Source organism: Carettochelys insculpta, chromosome 15, assembly GCF_033958435.1.
Source record: "Carettochelys insculpta isolate YL-2023 chromosome 15, ASM3395843v1, whole genome shotgun sequence".
NCBI lineage: Eukaryota > Metazoa > Chordata > Testudines > Carettochelyidae > Carettochelys > Carettochelys insculpta.
In genome coordinates, this window is record NC_134151.1 from 7,015,140 (window position 1) to 7,035,956 (window position 20,817).

Sequence of the window (20,817 nt, forward strand, 5' to 3'; positions counted from 1 at the left end):
TTTCATTGCAACAACATTTCTTTAAACTCTGTCATTTGCGTGTCAGAGAGGCAGAAAATTGATTAGATTTGGAAAGGTGAGGGACTTGGAATTGCAGAGTTCCTGCTGTTGTCAGTAAGAAAAGATTAACATGGATCATACTCAGATATTTGGAGAGCTTTCTGTCAGAAACATTCTGAGAAAACAAAAGAAACCTTTTACATTTTATTGCTGAACAGCAGAAAATACAGCTTTGCTTATACCATACAGTCAGATTTCACATAAACTCAGGTGTGTATAAACTTTGGTGATTGTTTGCAATACAAAATAGATATACTGTTCTGAAAAATACCTGACAAGCATCTGGTGGTGTAGGAAGGATCTAGTCCTACTCCCATGGACACAGATGGTCTAACTTCCATCTATTAGAACTGGACTGAATCTTTGAGGCCTTCTGTTAAATAAGGTAAGGGCTAATCTACTCGAGAGTGGCTACAGTGGAATAGCTGTATCTACAAAAAGAGGTGGAACTGTGTCCAAACAGGTGTTTAGGTTGGTGTAACTGAAGTCAGTCAGGGAGGAGCCTTATTCACACCCCTAAGTGACATAAATTATTACCAAATTATCGCATAGATGGAAAAGGCCTATGATGTGCCCCTTTGGAGGACCAACAAGCAACTCTTTCCACTGGACAAAAAAGCAGTCCTGTAGCACTTTAAAGACTAATAAAATAACTTATTAGGTGATGAGCTTTTGTGGGAGAGACCCACTGCTTTAGATCTGGATAATTCTGATAAATGTAAACTGACACAAAGAGAATTTAACATAAATATGGAATGAAAACTGATGAATCAGGTACATTAGCCAGAAGGAGGTGTGGAGAAATGGAAAAAAAATACTGCAAGTTAAGTGGGCTCCCTGATATCACTATGAATATCAAAGATGGGGAAATGATCTTTGTAATGCGCAAGGTAATATATTTGTTGAGAACAAGGTGTAAAGTATCGAACTTCAGAATGAATTCCAATTCAGATGTCTCCCTTTGTAATTTGGTGTTAAAATCTCTAGATATATCTACGCTAGTGTATTGTCAACAAAACCCACCGAGTAGCCATGCTAAAACTGTTCTGTCGCTGGAACTCAGCACTTTTGTCCACAGACTTTTGCCTCTTCCCCAGAAGGCAGAATGCCTTTCTCGACAGAATCCATTGACAAAAAAGCGCTGGGGGTGGGGGGGTGACCTCTCTGTCAACAGACAGCACATCTGGGTTATTGGGCAGCCCTGTCTGCTGTGCTTCTGGTTGGCCATTCTGGCACCAGCGTGGCTGGACAGTCCGGCTACTCTCTGCTGACAGAGTGGTTCGACACAAGGATCCATATTGCATGTTTGGCCATGATGTGTTGACAGAAGTTTTGTTGGAAGATCACTTCCAACTGTAACTTCTGTCAGCAAATGGCTGTTGTGCAGATGGAGTCCCTTTTAGAATGCAGGCTTTCAAGACTTGAAGGCTATTGCGTGCGCCATTGAAATGCTCACTGACAGATTTATCAATATTCAGATTCCTAATGTCTGATTTGTATCCATACAAAAGTCAGTTTATATTTATCAGAATTTTCCAGATCTGAAGAAGTGGGTCTGTCCTACACAAACTCATCACCTAATATATTCTTTTGTTAGTCTATATCTTCACAAAACAGCAGTCCTGTAGCATTTTAAAGACTAACATGGGTGCCCCTCTGTGACTTTTCACTGGAGTGCATTTCATCTCCATTGAGCACATCTTGTCTTTAACTTGTCCTGTAATAAGCAGGATTATTGTATTTTTTTGTACACACCCCCCACCTTAATATGCTGCAGAAGGGTCCATGATTAGTATGTAGTTTCATATAGAGCCCCAGGTATGAATTACACTTGAGCATATTATCTAATATCCAAATACTATGTCAATACCATTCTCTTCAATGGAAAGTGGTCAAAAACATTCACGCACTTAAGATGTTTGTTTTGCTGGGAAATGATTTGTTTTGCAATTGAAAGACTTCACAGATCTGTAGATAAGGATTCAGACTGGCGCTCTCCGGAGTACTTCCCATCTTCAGGTGGTTTGGACATGCGCTGCATAAAAGAGGTAGAGAATACCATATGTTAAAAGGTGGTTTTGCTTGGATCCTTTTGGGTGCATACACAGTAACTAGCTTCTGTCTTTGTTCTGATTTCATCATTGCTTGCTTCAGCAGTGACACAACATCAGGTTCAAGTCAGAGGAAAAATTGTGGTCCAAACCTTGAAGGCTTTCCTTTTTAAGGAGGCCCCAGTAGTGGAAAGCCTTAAGCACATGCGTGACTTTACTCATGGGAGCACTCCCTTTGACACCGAATTACACACATAAATCAGTCGTATAAGGGGGCTCTAAACTTTTACTGATCTTATAAACAGGGTTGTTTGTCCTTCTCACTTTGGGTGAGTCCACACTGTAAAGATGATTCACATGCATGATATTGTATGCTGCCTTTGCAAGACAAATTTAATAGAAGTGAAACCTCAGAGATGCCAGCTGGTTGTTTTATTCTTGCTCCTATCAGGAAGCACTAGAAAACACTTAAATGCAGGTTTCTTCAATGCTGTATTACTCTCACAGAAAACACCAAGTTAGGGCTTTTCAACCCACAGAAGGAATGAAAGGATGGAAATGAAATCAATACAACAAATACACTCTTTGTAAAGTATCAGCGGAGAGCTGATAGGTGTAAAATATTATAGATGTCACAGTATACTCCATTGCTATGAATATCAATGGCTTCTGTCACCGCTATCACGTACAACCTTCTGACATCTATAAGGCGCTGATACAGGGCATGTTGTATTTTCCAGACAAATTTTGAAGCTTCTGATCTCAGCATCTTCACAAACTATAAAACATTTGTTCACAGACATTGGGCCAAATTCTGTGTGGTTTTTTTTAATTGTCCAAAACTCTTTAAAATCAATAGGGGTTTGGTTCAACAAATGACCACAAATTGTTTCAGCGAGCTTGGCTGACTTCAGAATGCAACACATTTTGCTTTAAGATGGACACAGCTGAGGTCACTTTCTGACCCATCCTGTGTAAGGTAACATTTTTTGCATTACAGTGTATTACCACTTATTGTGTTGCTAAGTGCCAGATGCCTGATTTAAGTTTAAAAATGCAACAAATAAGTGTTTTTGCCATTAGGACTTTATGTCAATCAGGAAAAAAGCTGTAGGTCAAATGAGACCTCTTGTGGTGTGGCTAGAGAAGTGCACCTCTAAATAGACTGTACCTAGCTGTGGAAAATGCAGAATCATACACTTTTGTGGTGCCTACAAGGAAACTTTTACCCTGCCCTTTATCCTGGAAAATGTATGGATGTCAGAAAAGTGAGAGAAAGTAAAACTTTGGGTAAGTTTGTGTTCCACACAGGCCTCTTGCTTTTACAACCCTTTATTTCATTTAATATTTATACTTGCAGTTTATTTGGACTCTTGGCTGTCAGTGCATTTTTGGCCTTTTTAAGGAAAGCTATCCATTCTCTTGTTGTGCACATACATACACAGCATTTACCATTGTTTTAAAGAACGGGTTCACTCTTTTTTTCTTCAGGGTTTTCTTATCTCCTTCTGAGGTAGAGGGGAAAAATTGCTGGCTTAGCCTTTGTGATGCATTTGTTTCCTCAGGTTCTGGGGTGCAGACTACTGACAGAGAGAACCCTGGAAAGAGGAACAAAAGATGGGCTATACAGTGTGTCTGAAGGCAGTGCTTACAATAATGAACTCTTGCAATTACAAAGGAAAGGTGGGATGTTCTCTAACTCTTGACAGGCAGTCCAGGGGGAAACTGGCTTATCTGGGACTAGGTTGGGTTATACTTACATTTAAAATCTGCATGCAAAACAGTCACTAAGGCTGCATCTACACTAGGAGATAAAATTGGTTTTAAGTCAGCCCAATTTTTCCCCGTGCCTGTCCTCACTGTAAATTCCGTTAGCTTGATTTATGGACCACTAAAATTGACATGAGATCAAAATTCCAAAATCATAGAAACCTGACAGGTGTAGTGTTCAATTTAAAAATCCGAATGAAAGGTAGTGAGGATGTGGCATGTCTTTAAATCGAATTCATTAACCTCCACAGATGTCCCGTATGTGCCCCACAATGCACCACAGTTCTCCGCTCTGGCCTCTTACATCTCTGCAGCTATCAAGTGCATAGGAACAAGGCAATAGGACTGTTCCAGTTCAGCACCTGCAAGCCCGTAGCTGTAGGGTCATGAGAGGCTGAAAAATCTTCTTTCTTTTTCTTTGCTAGGAGAGCAGCTGTGGGGGTCTGTGCTTCTGTGTATACCCCTGCTAGCTGCCTTTTTTTTCTGTGCTGCCTGGTGCCAGCCACTGGCCCCCCATGCCATGTGTCAGCTAGGCTGTGGGTGGGGGTCATGCTTGTCTGGTAGTATAAGAGACTTCTTTTCAGATGTTTACATGTCGTCCTGACTCCCACATCTCCTCCCTTTCCTTCCCCCAGAGGTGCCACAGAGTCTGTAACTTTCTTGCGCTCAGACATGTCATGTGTCTTAATGCCGAACCAATCAAAAGGACATGCTGAGCAAGCAAGGTGCCAGGCAGATTGCACATGGTGAGGGTCATGATTTTCAGGGGCTGGCTGTGGCCGGGGCTCTTTTAGCTGCCCAGGGGACATCTCCCTCAACGGTCACAATTTTTGGAAGCTGGCTGTAGCCAAGGCTTTTTTAGCCACCCATGGGATTTCTCCCTCGCTGGTCATGATTTTTGGTGTCTGGCTGTGGCCAGGGGTCTTGTAGCTGCCCCAAGCCACACATCTCAATGAAGGCAATGTATTAGCGATACAATTACCATGGTTGTCAAACTAAGGCTTGCAGCAGGGAACATTCATGTCATAAGGGTCTTCTTTTTCATTGGCAAACCTGAAAGTCTGGGATCTTTTAGACTGATGAAGCATTCAAGTTTCAATTTAACAATCATGTCTACTTGGAGATAAGGGTCTTTTTTTGATAGATAGTCTAAATCCAGATTCACGTCCTGAAAAGGCCTCCTTGGGCAGTCACAATTTCTGTGGCTGTCAACTGTACAATCTTTTAGCCACCCTGGCCCATTACTAATGATTAATTTGAGTTTCACTGTAACGCCTGTGTCTACTTAAACATACTTAACGTGGCAGAGGAGAGAGGGGAATGAAATGTGTGAAGATGGCATCATATACCTACATCTACTTGTGGGGTCAGAATGGAAGAGGGCTCCGTAAACTTTGGGATAGGTTCCCACAATACACTGCAGCAGCACTCGATTTAAGCTACTTGTGTGTGACAGCAGTAAGTCGATTTTGTGGGGAGCATGTAAGAAGGTGAAGACGCTCAAAATTGAATGGATAACACCTAGAGTTAAGAAATCAATTTTAATAAAGTCAATTTTATTTTATAGCATAGATGCAGACTAGGCCTGAATCTGGTTTTTCTTATACTAGCTCTTTATTGATTTTTGTAACTCCATTGCTTACAGTTAAGTCTTGCATGATTTTCCCTGAAAGGAGATCACTATTCTAAAATACTTACCCAGAGAGAAGACAAATTCCTCCTGTCAGTAGAAATAGACAATATTACTGTGAAAAGGCCGCCTACACTTTGCTGAAGGAAAATGTCTCATCTGTCGATATCATATGGCTAAATAAACCAACATCTGAACTCACTATACCCAGAACCTGGATCTCTTCAAAGAGATGAGAGGGCAAAATGTACATTGTGAACAGATGACTAAGATGCTGAATATTCACACTAATCTTAAGCCCAGAGCAACTTCCCACTATTGCTTCCACTGGTTCAGCTCCACCTGCAGTAGAAGCAGTGGGACAGCTAGTCTGTTCTGCCACTCTATGATTTAGACCAGATCTGTGCTGGATTCGACAATGGGGGTTAGAAAGGACAGAGATCCTATGAGACTTTTAAACCCTAACTACCATCCACAGACATTAACTAGGACTTATGAAAAGCAGTTTTGAATAAGACATGGAAAATTTCCGTCTTCTAAGACATTTTCATTTTTCACTCTTAAGAAATGAAAAATGGAGCCCCAAAATTTAAAATAAAATCTTTGTTGTTCAAAGAACCATTTTTGGTGAAAACCAAACATTATTAGCAACAGTATTTTTGGAAAACAACAATATTGAGTTTTTAGATTTGGCTTTTTGTTGAAAGTGTGCAGGAAATTTAAATTTATTCAAAGAAGTTTCTCCCCAAAATACTTGAACTTTTTCAAACAACCCTCCTAGGCATCTGCCATGAGTCACCAGCCATATAACTAACCTCACGAACACGTGGTCTGTAAACATACAGAAGCTGGTAGGACAATGTTTACCTGTGCTGTGAATTAATAAAATACACACAGGGAAGCAAGTGAAATGAGCACTGTAGATTATTTTAAAGATAAAATTAGGACCTGTTTCGTTCAGATATTTGTCCAGCTTCAGCAGAAGGGGATGTTCTTTAGTAGGCAGCTAGAATTACGTGTTGTACACGACTGCACTTGTTCTCTCTCATCCTTGCCTTGGATATGATGGTTGGATTAGGTACTGGCCCAGTCCCAAGGGCCAGGATTAATAAATCAATGCCGCTGGGATTGAAGGGCCTTGAGGAGCAAACACAGCCCCCACTGCCCCTCTGCTCACCACAGTTAAGATCCAAACGGCCACGGAGCTAATAACAGCTTTGTTGCCTATACAGCAGGAGAACAAAGGCCCGTGGTTAGTATTCGCAGGCAATGAAGGTATGCTCTTGCGCTAACCCTTCTGATTCTCCTTGTATGACATACATTTGCCCCTCTCCCCCAATTTTGGTGAATGGAGCTGTTCTTTGCATCTTCCGCATACTTATTTGAAAGGACACGTGGCTTTCAATTCCCTCTCTCCATGATGGCTCCCTCATGGGGGGGAAATGTAGGGGGACTGCTCTGGCTGTCCATTGCTGTAGGTCTTGAAAGTGCTCAGACAGCAGTCCACTCACAAAACTGCTGGCTGCTGGCCTTGTCTGCCGCAGCTGCCAGAGACACACTCTTCTGCTGTCAGGTTGCTATTGGCTATCAATAACAAAGGGCTGGCATATTCACTTTTGGGGCCTCTACACAGATACAGCGTCTCCCAAGTGGGGAACATGGATGTATCTATGTTGGGCACTATTACTGATCTCAATCCCTTGGGGTTTTGGGGTTTTTTCCCCCCCTCTCAAAAGCAGGGGACAGACCAATCCTTTCATCCCCTTTTGTGCCCTGCTGCATTCTGCTCTGTGACCACACACTGTGGAAATGTCTCCTTTCCAGAATTAAGAGGCTGGAGAAAATCAGTGCAAACTGCATCCATTGGAGCCCTGGAAGGTGAGGTTACTTGGTTACGTGTGACCTCAGAGACTTCTGCTACACCATTTGACTACAACAAGAGGAATAATCTGGGAGAGTTAGATTAGCATTTAAAGTGGAGGAGGTATTTCCCTTATCTTAGGGGAGTTTGGGCCCTTGCAGAATTTTTGAAGTCACATTTGACTTTATAGTTAATTTTTCCAGAAATTACATAATGTTTCATCAGCATAATGAGATGGGTTATCGTGTTTTAAGGCCTACATCATGATTGGTTTAGCATGTAAGTATTGTCCTAGTCAACTCTTTTTCAAACCTAAAACCTTCCTAGAACACAAAATGCTTTCACAGAATGAAGAACAAAACTCTTGTGTTTCTGTTCTATTATTATTATTTTAATAGCAGACAAGCAGCGCAGTGCTCTAATTCTCTTACTCTAGTTACCTCACCTGGTATAGTTGGCATAGAACGACTGGCAAAGCTCATTTGCTTGAGAACAGATGATTTCTGAGGTGCCTCCACATGTTCAGAAAGGTTGGTATCGCTCATGAACTCAGATTTCCTTGACAGCTGTATATTAACAAATACAAAATTGTTTCCATCAGTGTTCAACTCAAATATAATGAATAGTGGTGACTTAAACAGAATTAGCAATTTATATCTGAAAGAGCCATGGCCTTTACTCACAGTGAATAATGCCTTATTACAGTGATTATTTTCAGTGGGATTGTTCAAGTAGTAAGATACTTCAAAGTGATCAAAAATAACAATTTGGCCCACATAGGCTAAGAAAAATATAATTTACAAAGTAAATGTTCTGGACCTGATTTATAGTCAGGCATTCTGCTTGTTCCACAGGCGGAGAAAATAAATTTAAGCCCTGAAACTGAGAAGACAATAGTTTGTAGGTTATTTCAAATTGTCTGAGAGTGTTCTGCCCATATATGAAATAATATTGTCATCAACCCACACTGGATTTGAAAGTAAAATGAGACTCTGAAGAGCTATTTTCCCAATAGCATTAATGCTGTCAGTTCAGGCGCTCAAAGAGACATGCTGCTTTTATAATTTGAGTCAAAGATATTTATTTTACAAAATGTCTATTTTTTCTGATAGAAAAGAGTCTTTTTCCCCCACTGGATGGATTATTCCATCACTGATGAGAAAGGGGCCCTCTCTTTACAGCTTACAGTTTATTGAGAGAAAGTCACTGTAGCTATAGCTATTTGCTTTCTTTTCAAACTTGCTGTCCCTCTACAAGCTCTCTCTTTAAGACCATATTTTGGAATTGAAAGAGCATTGGACTGTTCAATGGAAATACATCACCCCCACCCAGACTAGTCTTTAAAGGACATAGAAAAAAAACATGCAATTTTCTTTTGCCCACCAAACATGAAGCTCATGACACACTGAAAAGCTTTACATCTACCACTACTACAGTTATCAAGGTTCTTTGCTTCTGCTGCAAAAGCTCTTGATACTACTCATGCAACAAAACCAGAGCTGCTTTTTTTGGGGGGGGGGGGCGGGTTCTATAGTTGTGATACTGTCATTTTTTTGTACAGAGTTTGTTTATACCTAATTATTTCCAAGTTTACAGTGCTGCATTCTTTGCATGAACAGAAATACTTCTTATGCCTGGCCCAGTTGGAGGTATTGTGTAGTGGTGAGGGTGAGGGCAGTTACTGGGTCTCAAGCTAAGTGGCTAAGAAATGGCAGAATGCCAGTGCCTAAGGACAGTGAAAGTGGGTTCTCAGTGGCCTAGTGCATCAGGTACATTAGGACACTGAACTTTTACTGAAAAGAGTTTTCAGCAAAGCAGTGTCACTCAGCCAGTACTGAAAATACATGAAGTAATACTGAGCACAAAGGCTTCTTCCTGGGCATGTCTACACTACAGCTCTAGCCTATGTTATGTCACATTCCAAACAATGCAGTATAAATTGAACCTCTCTAACCCAGAGCTCTCTCATCCAGCAACATCCATAATCCAGCATGATTTTGGTTAGCCGGACAACCACTTATCATGGGTGTAACCAGGCCCTCTGTTGTCCCTTAAAGTTTATTTACAGCTACCAGTCCTGGCTCTCAGTGTTCTGTGCCTTTATTTAGCTATAATTTATCCCTAAATGTCTCCTGAGAGCCCAGTAAGAGGTGGCAGAGTCAGCAGTGCTGCTAGACAATACCGACCTCCTGTTGTCCAGCAAATTCAGTCGTCCAGCACCGGTCAGGTCCCATGGATGCTGGATGAGGGAAGTTCAGCCTGCAATACTTCTATAAGCTTTGCATATTCTCACCAACAAGATTCCACCCATTACAGAGGGGCAGCATGATGCAATTTCACAGCTCCAAACATTGACCAAACAGCCAACAACTAAAATAGGTGATGTAGCCTCCCTGCAGACACTGTTGCCCTAACAACTACACTGAAGTAAGTGCTGTCTCTTGTGGAGTTATATTTCAGGGCACTTAAGTTTCTGGGACAAGGCTGTAGCATGTGTGTTGAAGCTGACATAAGGCTGTACTGAAGTCAACATATACGCTGAAGCTGACAAAACCTTACACTGACCAGGCTAGGTAGAGGGTAGATATTATCTAACCAGGTATGTGTACATTAGACAGCCAAATTCAGTCACTGGAGAGGCCTATACTGCTACATGCGATAAGATTCAAGGCGCATCTTATGCTCAGGTGGATGAACATTCGTGGTTCTCGCTGTATCACTTACACATTTATTTCATAAAGCTGAGGCCTTAAATGGCGATTTTACAACTTATAGTATGGCGTCCTATTCTGGAATGAACAGTATGTGCTTGTGATATTGTCAGTGTGCCAAAACACAGCACTTGGCTGCCAGCAAATCAATAAAGGAGGAAACCATTGTTAATTAACTGATTTTAAAACTTAGATGTTTGATTTTTTACATGTGCACTTAAAAATGACAAATTCATCTCTAGTGGGGCTCTGTTAGTCAGAAACGTTACAGTAATGAATTAGGGCTCCGGTTGCTGAATGTGATCTTGAACAGCTTTGTCCATAAGAGGAAATAATTCCACGTGCCTTTAATGATTCTTCCAAAAGGTTTTTAATCAAATAACATATACCCTGACCTCCTTACAAGCTCAGTGATTGCTTAGCACTGCAAGTTAGACAGCACTTTTCTAGGAAAACCTTTGAGAGCTTTTTGCTTCTGATTTAAAAAAAAACAAAACTGCACAGTATAAGTCATGTAAGTCATTCTGATGATCCACTAGTCTGACAAAAGCACTCAGAAGATATATAGAACAAGAGAGAAATCAAACCCTATATGCTCAAACTTGGCACCATGTAAGAAACAGTTTGTGAACTTGCTCTTTTGCAGGAGCTGCATGTGCTGTAACAAGGTACAAAATGTGCCCAGTTCATCACTTTTGATGTACTCCCCACTAGAAATGTGGTAGCATCACGGTCAGTACAACCACTCACTCCTCCCCGGGAATTCTCTCACCAAGCATGCCTCTTTCGCTGGCCAGGAAGCAAAAGTCTGGAACTTCAAGGCCAGATACTTAGCTGGTGTGAAGTCAATAAGAATGGACCAATTTACACCAGCTGAGATTCTGGCCCTCAGTTTCTTGCAGATCTTCTTTTGTGGCAAAGCAAGGAGTATTTCATGACAGTGGTTCTGAGTGGCCCCTAATAAAACCTTGTTTATTTTAACTCCAAAGAGGCATATAATGTTTTAGGCTGTATCTACACCAGCCCAGGAGATCGACTTACTCAGAGTCATTCTTCCGGGGTTCAGCTTCACATGTCTAGAAGGGATGTGCAATATCGGCCTCTCCAGGGTTCAAGCTAATCCCTGTACACCTCACAAGATGTGAGGAGTGAGGGAGGTTGACGGGAGAAACGTTCTCGTCAACCTTCTTCAGAAAGAACGACCAGTTAAACCAAGTGGAGATATGTCAATTCTAGGTACGCAGCTGCTGTAACTAGAATTGCGTATCTGCAGTCAACTTAATTTGCCTCGTGTACACATAGCTGAAAAGACATCTGCTGGAAATAAAGCATTGCAGGCTGGCAACATACACATTTCATATTGGCCAGGTCAGGTGCTGATTTTTCATCAGCAAATACCACGCTGCTTCTTTTTGTTCTCTTCCTGGTTCTTCTCAACTTAACCTCCAGTTGAGTGCTTATCTGTAGGACATTTTCTTCTGATTCTGATTTGGTTGGTTTTCGTGGTGATACTTCCAGTTCAAAGCTGTAAAAAAAAAAAAAACACAAATACAGCATATTCCATTATATTAGAAAGGCCACTGAAGGTCTCTAGTGGTTTCGTGTGAGAGACAAATGCAGTCATGGTCACCCTTTGTGCTGACATGCTATACTGTACTGCAGATCAGTGGCAAATAAATACAGCTGTGTGTTCTACCTGGCAAATGTTTACTAATATGTATCTCACATCAAAGGAGACATCAAAATATCTTAATGTCATAGAGACTACGTCTACACTAGCACACTACGTCGAAATAGCTTATTTCGAATTTAGGACATCGAAATAGGCTACTTCGACGTGTATTGTCTACACGTCCTCCGGGGCTGGTGCCATCGACGTTCAACGTTGAAGTAGCGACGGGGAACATCGAAAGGAGCCGTCCTGGAAGGAAATGTGGAGCGTCCACACGCACAAGCGCTCCCCGTCGAAATAAGGGGCCAGCAAAGCCCCAAGCTGTTCCCTTAAAGGGCCCCTCCCAGACACACTTGCCCTGCACAGCACAAGATCCACAAAGCCGACAACTGGTTGCAGACCCTGTGCATGAAGCACGGACCCCCAGCTGCAGCAGCAGCAGCCAGAAGCCCTGGGCTATGGGCTGCTGCATGCGGTGACCATAGAGCCCCACAGGGGCTGGACAGAGCATCTCTCAACCCCTCAGCTGATGGCCGCCATGGAGGACCCCGATATTTTGAAGTAGCAAGATGCAGATCGTCTACACACACCCTACTTCAATGTTGAACGTTGAAGTAGGGTGCTATTCCCATCTTCGGATGGGAATAGCGATTTCGACGTCTCACCGCCTAACGTTGATTTCAACGTGCTATTTCGACATTGTGCCAGCTACTTCGAAGTAGCCAGCTAGTGTAGACGCACCCAGAGGGTTTTAAATATTAATCTGCAATGAACATTAGGGCAACAAAAATGATAAAGGGTCTGGAGCACAAGACCTATGAGGATAGGCTGAGGGATTTGGGCTTGTTTAGTTTACAGAAGAGAGGAGTTAGAGGTGATTTAATAGCAGCCTTCATCTTCCTGAAGGGGAGCTCTAAAAAGGAGGGTTAGAAACTGTTCTCAGTGGTGTCAGATGGCAGAACAAGGAGTAATGGTCAGAAGTTGAAGAGGGAGAGGTGCAGGTGAGATATTAGGAAAAACTACTTCTTCAGGCGAGTGGTGAAGCATTGGAATGCGTTGCCTAGAGAGGTGGTGGATTCTCCATCCCTTGAGGTTTTTAAGTCCCAGCTGGACAAGGTTGTGGCTGGGATGACTTCGTAGGGGTTGATCCTCCTTGAAGCAGGGGGCTGGACTAGACCTCCTGAGGTCCCTTCCAGCCCTATGATTCTGTGATTTCATAATTTTTCTTGCAGAATTAGCTCTAGGGCATGTAAACAGAGCAAGCATTGCATGTGTATTTTACATGGGCGCCAAAAGCAGAAACTGCTGCTCTGGTAGCTGGGCATGTTAGGACAGGAGCCTTGTAATTCCTGCTCAGACCTTGGAATGTGTACACATGTAATCCTCTCCGGGTTTTGGGATTAATTTCTTCACTCTGCTGCAGAGGGACGTATCACCAGATTCCCCATAATCTTCAAGAGGGTGGATGCAGTGGCAAAAGTCAAAACCAAGGCATGTTAACAGTCAGCAGTGCCGAGGTGCACTGTGGGCCCCAGGGCAACATGGGAGTGGGTCCGGGCTCCATGCCCTGGAAGGGGCAAAGCCAAAGGCAGAAGGGGCATGGCCTATGGCACTCAGCTCTCAGTGCCGTGAGGACCATGGCACTGGGCCCCCTCACCGCCACACATGGCAGTGCTACCATGGCAATTATAAGGGAACCATTGGTGGGCCTGTTTACAGTTGAAATATTGGTCATGTCTCATTGAGCACATAGAGGATTAGTGAGGAGAGACACAAAGAGGGGGTCTTGCCCCACCTTCATGTGACTCCTCCATACCTCCCCTTAGGCCATGACCACCCCTCAGTCTGTGCATCCCATCCCTTCCCCATCCCTTGTTACCTAGGGTGAGGGAGGGGGTCTGTCCTGCTACACCGCACTGGGCAGCAAGCAGTGTCCAAGGTGGCATGGCCAGAGGTTGCCTGGGAGAGTGAAGATACTTCCCTCTCCTCTCTGTGCTGCAGAACAACAGGCAGCTTGGCCAGAGATTGCCAGGGAATGGAAGACTGCTGCTGTGCCACCCCATCCCCATCTCAGTACCCGGTGGCAGGGAAGGAACAGTGATCCACAGCCAACAGGAGCTGCAAATACCCGTACCTGCAGAGCCGCAGGTAAATACAATGCCAACGGCCCACCAGGGCCCAACCCTGGTGAACTGCCTATGGCCCATGGGCCAAATATTGCCCACCATTAATCTAGACCATCCCTGACAGTGACAATGTTTGTTTATCACTAGAAGCTGGCAAACAATATGTTAACGCAAAATTTACAAATAAAACAAAACCTCCAGCTGTTAAATATTTGTCTATTGACGCTCAAACACCACAGGCGTGCATTAAAATTTCTCATTCTTAACTTCATCTCAAATGGACTTTCTACAGTATGTCGAGTCCTTCTCCCGGATGGAACATTACGTGAAATTTTACATCTCAGCATCTGGCGCAACTTAAGCTTCAAATGATGCTGGCTAACTACAAAGTAGTTGCGATTGTTCTGGCTCATTGAATGTTTTTGTGGGGTCTTATGCCTGCTCCTCTGTAACCGAGTGAAGAGAAGATTTGGCAGCATTTAGCAAGAAGTTAACAACCTACCTTTCTGAGGCTGTTTTGACTGGAGTGCTGCAATCTGAATTCATGGAAGCCAGTGAAATAACTGACATCTGGCGATAGGATCTCAGCATTGACCTCGGCCGACCTACTCTCTTGTCATCAAAATCTGGCTGTAAGACAGAAAAGTGAAAACTATACCATGACTCGTCTTTGTGGTACAGGCTTCCTACCTCCTCCCCAGGTTTGGGGGAGCACAGATGTTCTTGGAGTGGATTTGGGGGAAAACAGTTCATTGACTAAAAATTGTAACTTCATTACCTCACTTCTGTTTACTCCCCCAAGATATGATCTTAGTCACAGAAGTCTCAAATTAAGTGGTAGAGTGAGAATGAATACTGGGAGGATAATCAGACAGTACGTATTATGTTTGAGACACACACACGAAGGAAGAAGGGGTTTGGTTGCTGTCTAGCATCAGACACAAGGCAGAGAAGCAGCATATTGAGTCACAAAATAGCTCTAGCCAATCCTCACTCCAAACTATTTCTCTATTTCCAAGCTGAGATGCTGTTTCCTCTGTGTGTGTTAGATGCTCTTCCAGCCCCACCCCCTTTGGTATTTTTATGCTGGCTTGTTGAGATTCTTCTCCCTTGTGACCTGCAGGTTGAAAACAAGTGCAACAGGACAGGCTGGCCAGGTCAGAGCTGATCTGGTCACCATGATACTGACTGCATCATACTGACTTTTCCTTCAGTTTAAATCATGCATATACCATGACCTGAAATGAGGAGGGACATGACTCTAAGTCTTATTAGCCAAGATTGGTCAATGCAATTGGGAAACTGATCTGGATATTGACAGTTCATCATTCTCCTTTGTGCTGTTACTGCAGCAAGTTATCAGCTCATGTGTAGATTACTTCCATGGCAGTGACTGTGACTTCCTCCTTTATACTCTCTGATGCTGGTAGGGAAACACCGAAGTCCAAGTTTCTTGGCTAATTCCCAACATAGGTCTAAATGGCAGTGTCATTTCCCTTTCTTGAGGAGTTGATCCAAGAATTCACAAGAAAACTGTGCAGTGCTCTTTGTGTGTGTGTGTGCGCTGGTATTTGCCTATACACGATTGGCTGGTGGGGTGGGGGCAGGGAGCAGCCTCTTTTTTTTTTTTTTTTGTATTCAGATGTGAGCTTTTTCTCAGCTGAAATACTGCCTCAAGTGAGTTGTGCAAGTGAGAATATTTCCCATTTTAATTCAGCATTACAACGTCACAGGTTCAGAAGCATTTTCCAACACATATACATCATGAACTTTTTTCTATCCTGTTTTCATAACACAAGAATAACTTCAAAAATAAATCCAAGGACCCACTATATTTACTAATTACATAAATTCTGATTGATGAGAAGATTTTAAATCTGTTTGGGAAATTGGGGTACAATCTCATTTGCTGGACTCCCAGCCTGTTGATTTCTAAGGCTGCTGCTTTTCACTAAGACTGGTTCATTCAGCAAGATGATCAGAAAATCCATTTATAGCTCCAAAATTTATTTTAAAAAACTTTTTACAGTGAGAATTGCCTCTTGTTCTGTGAAACTTCCAGCGGGTAGTGATAAGACACAATGGGTGCAGCCACCTTTTAAATAGAAACAGCTGGCACCAGCAACCAGAAAGAATATCGAAATAGTGCTCAGTTTCAAGCTGTTTTTTTCTGTTTGTGATAAAATGGATGAAATGCTGCTATCCACCAACTTTCTTAATTTGTGAGGAACTTCTTGAGCAATGATAAAATAATACACAGTGCCTATGCACAGGCTCAGTATTAGGGCAAGACAGTTTCCTCGGGCCCTACACCTTCAAGACCCCATGCTCCAATTAACAATAGCATCTATCACACACTAGCCTGGCTCCACTGTCACCGTGCCACCTTGCGTCCCGCTTACCAAAGGGGCCCCACCCACCAGTTCTGCATATACACAGACATTGCATATCCTTGCCTACAACTGTATTTTATAAATAGGTCATAATACATTGTTCTGAGATAGGCTGAACCTTAGCTTCAGAAGAGAGCTCAGAAGGAGAGGGGAGATATTGCTATCTAAAGAGCAATTTTAGGCCACTTGGACACTGATCATAAATCTCAGAGAATAAATTGACAAATAAACAGTTTATCTAATCAGCATATTTCATTCTTGTGACCAAAAGAATTCTGAATGTCAGCTGGAAAAGGGAGTCACAAGAATATTCTGTTTCTGGTTCACCTGAGTGTCTCACTGATCATTAATATAGCTACAAATGCATGGACAAATCTATTTTATATGAAAAAGTTAGGACTCTATAATGAAAGTATGTTCTTAAAATTTTTGATCAAGGCATATTTGACAAATAAGTTTCTACTAGATAAGGAAGTATTTTCACTTATTTTGGTTCCCATGTAAATTAAGCACTGTAAGCCAGCAAAATGGAAGCTCTACTTGCATACAAAGTCAAGTGAGACAAAGCTCTGAATAATGAACGAAATGGATTGCACTGTCTCTTGGGAACAGATGATGAACTTTGGGAATTTAAAGGGAAAGCAAAAAGACATCCCTTTATCCCACACCTAGATCTGTATGGACAGTGTGTTTACATTCATGAAAATGGGATCCCAACTAGCTTTGTTTGCACCCATGCTGCAAAAAGACGTTTTGGTTGAGCAGAACTTAGGCTGAAACTTTAGTCTCCAGAAAGCCTGTTATAATTTTGTTTTCTTTGTAACTCTTCTGTCTCCATTAACATAACTCACTCTCCCTTAAATCTTGGTACTGAACTTGTGATTGTTTTCACTATAAACTGTGGAGTTATCTAAGGAGCTGATTCTCGGCTGACTCATTCAAGTTGCCATGTATGCTGTTCCCTTGTAAACCGCATACTTGTATGTGAGTATTCAGTGGATAAGGGGCTTGGAACAACAGGGAGCTATTTCAAAAGGGCTCAGGGAGTGGGGTGCTTAGGACCATAAAAGATACTATGAGCAGCACAATTTCAGCCCCCCCAAATGGGTCTTATTTCTAACACCGAGGAACAATTGAACGAATGTTCAGATATTTAGACTTGTTGGGATGCCAGAGCTATCTGGGAATAGAAGTGGGGTCACCTGGTTGGAATCAGTCAAGTGCATAGATAGCTCCCTGCACATCAAGTATGGATGAAAGCTCAGAGCTACTAAAAAAAATTCCAAAGAGGAAAGAAATGTCAAGGCACATCATCAGAAGGCTTGTTTCAATTTCTTTATGATGGGAAAAAGAAATGTCCATTTACCACTGAAAGCAAAGGATTCCAAATCCTACCACTGGAGATGTGTCAGGCACCAGGGAACTAATTAACACTCTGACTGTAAGAATCAGGAGCCTTCAGAGCACAGAACAAGTATGTAAAAATATGCAGTGAGCACTTTTGCTTAGAGGAAAATTACAGGGCATACACTAAAAAAAGGGATAGTTCAGCAGAGAGGAGAGAAATAAATGGAGTCTTACCAGTTCTCTGACTCCATATTGTTTTTCTACTTTGATCTTCAAGTGCTTGAAACACTCCTCCATACGGTCATGGAAAGGACGAAGGTTCTCAGAAACTCTTTTCTCATGGATCTTAATTCCAGCCCCAAGGAAAGGTATCTTGGACAAAATAAAAAAGTGAGAATATTAAACTGGCTCTGCCATCTGCCTCCCTTTTTCCGACTCTGCCAAATCAGCTGCAAAACCCTTACTGAGACTTTTAATAGATTTGTCAGATGGAATAGATTTTGTCAGCCCCAGGAACAGGGAGAAACAGATAGGCAGCTTACTGCAAACTAGAGAGGGCTTCTGAAAAGCCAGTTTGCTGGCTAAACTGTTGGTGCAGGCTGCCCAAATGGGCTACACCATTGGTGACCGAGGGTTTTCCCCCCATATTATGAGATTTGGATAGTACATGTGAATGAGTCAGAGAAAATCCCTCATGGAAACAGCATTGTGAGTTCAATTCTGGGCATTAACATTACTCATCAAAGGGAATTTTGGTTATCTCAAATGCTAATCCAACTGCTAACAAGGGCACTAGCCTTTTCTTAGGCCACATCTACATTACTACCAAGGGTCAATTTTGTGCGCTAGCTGGACACACATGAAATCAACCTATTTTGGTCAGCAGTTGACCCTTGTACTCACTATTGTGAGGAATAAGGGAGGTCGATGAGAGAAACTCTCCCATCGACCTTCCTTAGTGAGGACTCCAGAAAAGTTAATTGCAGATAAGTCGATTCTAGCTGTGCAGATTCCACAGCTAGACTTGCATATCTGTAATTGACTTACCTGCCTAGTGTAGACCAACCCAACATGTGTAAATAGGGAAGTTGGGACAACATAGATCCAAATAGCTGTCATACTACCTGCTTCCCAGGCCTAACTTCGGTTGGAAATCCATTCACTGTCTTTGCGACTGCCATGGAGTTAAGCCAGGGGATCTTAAGTCTACCTATTCTATTAGAAGAGATGTGGGCAGCCATTCTCTCAGATAAACTGGTTAGCAAGTGGGTCCAGGTAACAGACTATCGGCTCTTCATTCAAATGAATAATTACACTATCTAAATGTGCTCAGATGAAGCAAACACCATCTTATTACTGTGACCCTTCTCCTCTGCTTCCCCACTCCCTTTGTCACACTCTTACATTAAGCTATATGATCTCCAGGGTCAGGACTGTATCTCTCATCTCTAGTAATGTTGTAAAGTGCCAAGCATACCTTTGGGTGCTGTATAAACAATAGTAAATAAGTATACCCATGCAGTGACACTGGCCTGTTAGGTTCTCCCCAACTGTGAGGGCACCTACTTGCTCCCGAGCTCTTTAAGAAAACTGTTTGTTAAAAGTATAGTAAATAAATCTCACTATCAATTGCAAATAACATTTTTCCTGAATTACCAAAACCTCATAGTTAGTACTAAGTAATGCATTATCCACTTATATTTTCAGGTTTCATGCATGATGTAAATATCATTAATACAATATAGAAAATCCTTACTGAATTCATGTTTTATGGAAGTCCACTCTCAGCCTGCCTCTTAGAAGTACCTCTGTTACCGACAATCTGCTGGTCCTCTTCAGTGGGACTAACAGGAGACTGTCTGCACCATAGTTTGGGTGTCTAAGGACATTGTATTAAATTCATGATAAACCACCGAGGCTGCAATTTTGTATTGCAATCTAGGACATTCACTAACTGTTTCCAACTGTCATAAAGGGAGAACACTGAACAGACAAGGGTGTGAGGCATCTGAGAGAACAAGTCTGTGAAATTTGGTGGCCATCAAGCCTGAAAACTAGAGCAATCAAGAAGATGCTGTTGAGGAAATGTTAAAAGAATTATTTGGAAGCTTCATTTGTGGTTACAGACAGGAACAGATAGTCAAAACTTGCTGCCTCCTTATCAGTCCAATGGAGATAATGCTTCCCTTCCTCACAAGGGTATTGTGGACCATATTTCATGCATATTTGAGACCTGTTCTTATACTACAGTGATGGGAAATATATGGCTGGTTCTATAGTAGAGAGATACGCAGGACATGGCTAAAAAAAACCTAGAGTCATGCATTACTGGTGAGCGTATTCCCATCTAATGAATAATAATTCCCAGCCCATCCCTATTAGAGGACAAAAATGGAACCCAGGAATAGGGTTGGAGACATTTAAGGTTCACTAGTGTATTTTAATACTGCAGATGACCTTAATGTAATGATTTTATGCATGTTCTATTCATAGCAAATATAGTGTTGTTTCTCTTTCTTTCATGTTGTTTACATTTCTGACCAGGAAGAGGAGATAGTCACAAGCAGCATCAGTATAGAAAAGCAGTCAAGTAGCACTTTAAAGACTAACAAAATAATTTATTAGGTGAGCTTTCGTGAGACAGACCCACTTCTTCAGACCATAGCCATACCAGAATAGACCACCTAATAAATTATTTTGTTAATAAATTATTTTCTTAGTCTTTAAAGTGCTACTTGACTGCTTTATTGTTTTGATAGTATATAGACTAGCACAGCTTTCTCTCTCTCTTACTTAGCATCAGTATAGATTGGCAGAGGAATTTAAAATGAAGCGTTTCTATCCCACAGTCACTCTGTGTCCCAGATACAGTTTTATACCAGCATTAACTGTTTTGACAAGATCTTAAAAATAGCTCTGATATTTCCTGAAGTCAAGTTTTCTTTTCCTCCTCTGTTGTATCACCAAATAGTTTAGGACAATAAGGAGAGCTATTTCCCTTGAATAGCATCAAAACTGATGTTGCTTTTGTGACACTGCCTACAGTACATGTGTTTTATTCTTTGAGAAAAAGGAGAAACCACAGGTTGGTTAGCTTATCAAAGCATTCTTTAAGAATAAAAAAGAAATAGCTGGAATGTAGCTGATGCAGGTAGAACATTCTGGCTTTTCTCTAGAGAGATCAACTTTATGAAGT

General features: G+C 42.0%; 1 protein-coding gene across 1 annotated transcript in view; it reads right to left on the reverse strand.

The window, feature by feature from the left end:
• Positions 1-200: 200 nt before the first annotated feature.
• DOCK2 (dedicator of cytokinesis 2) overlaps positions 201-20,817 on the reverse strand; it is a 454,537-nt gene continuing 433,920 nt past the window's right edge. Inside the window, exons 47-52 of the mRNA XM_075010079.1 lie at positions 17,856-17,993; positions 14,384-14,511; positions 11,434-11,608; positions 7,818-7,938; positions 3,564-3,709; positions 201-2,095 (exon numbers count right to left, since the gene is read on the reverse strand). Of these exons, the coding sequence (XP_074866180.1) occupies positions 2,021-2,095; positions 3,564-3,709; positions 7,818-7,938; positions 11,434-11,608; positions 14,384-14,511; positions 17,856-17,993 (783 nt within the window). The 3' untranslated portion in view covers positions 201-2,020. The remainder of the gene's footprint in view (positions 2,096-3,563; positions 3,710-7,817; positions 7,939-11,433; positions 11,609-14,383; positions 14,512-17,855; positions 17,994-20,817) is intronic.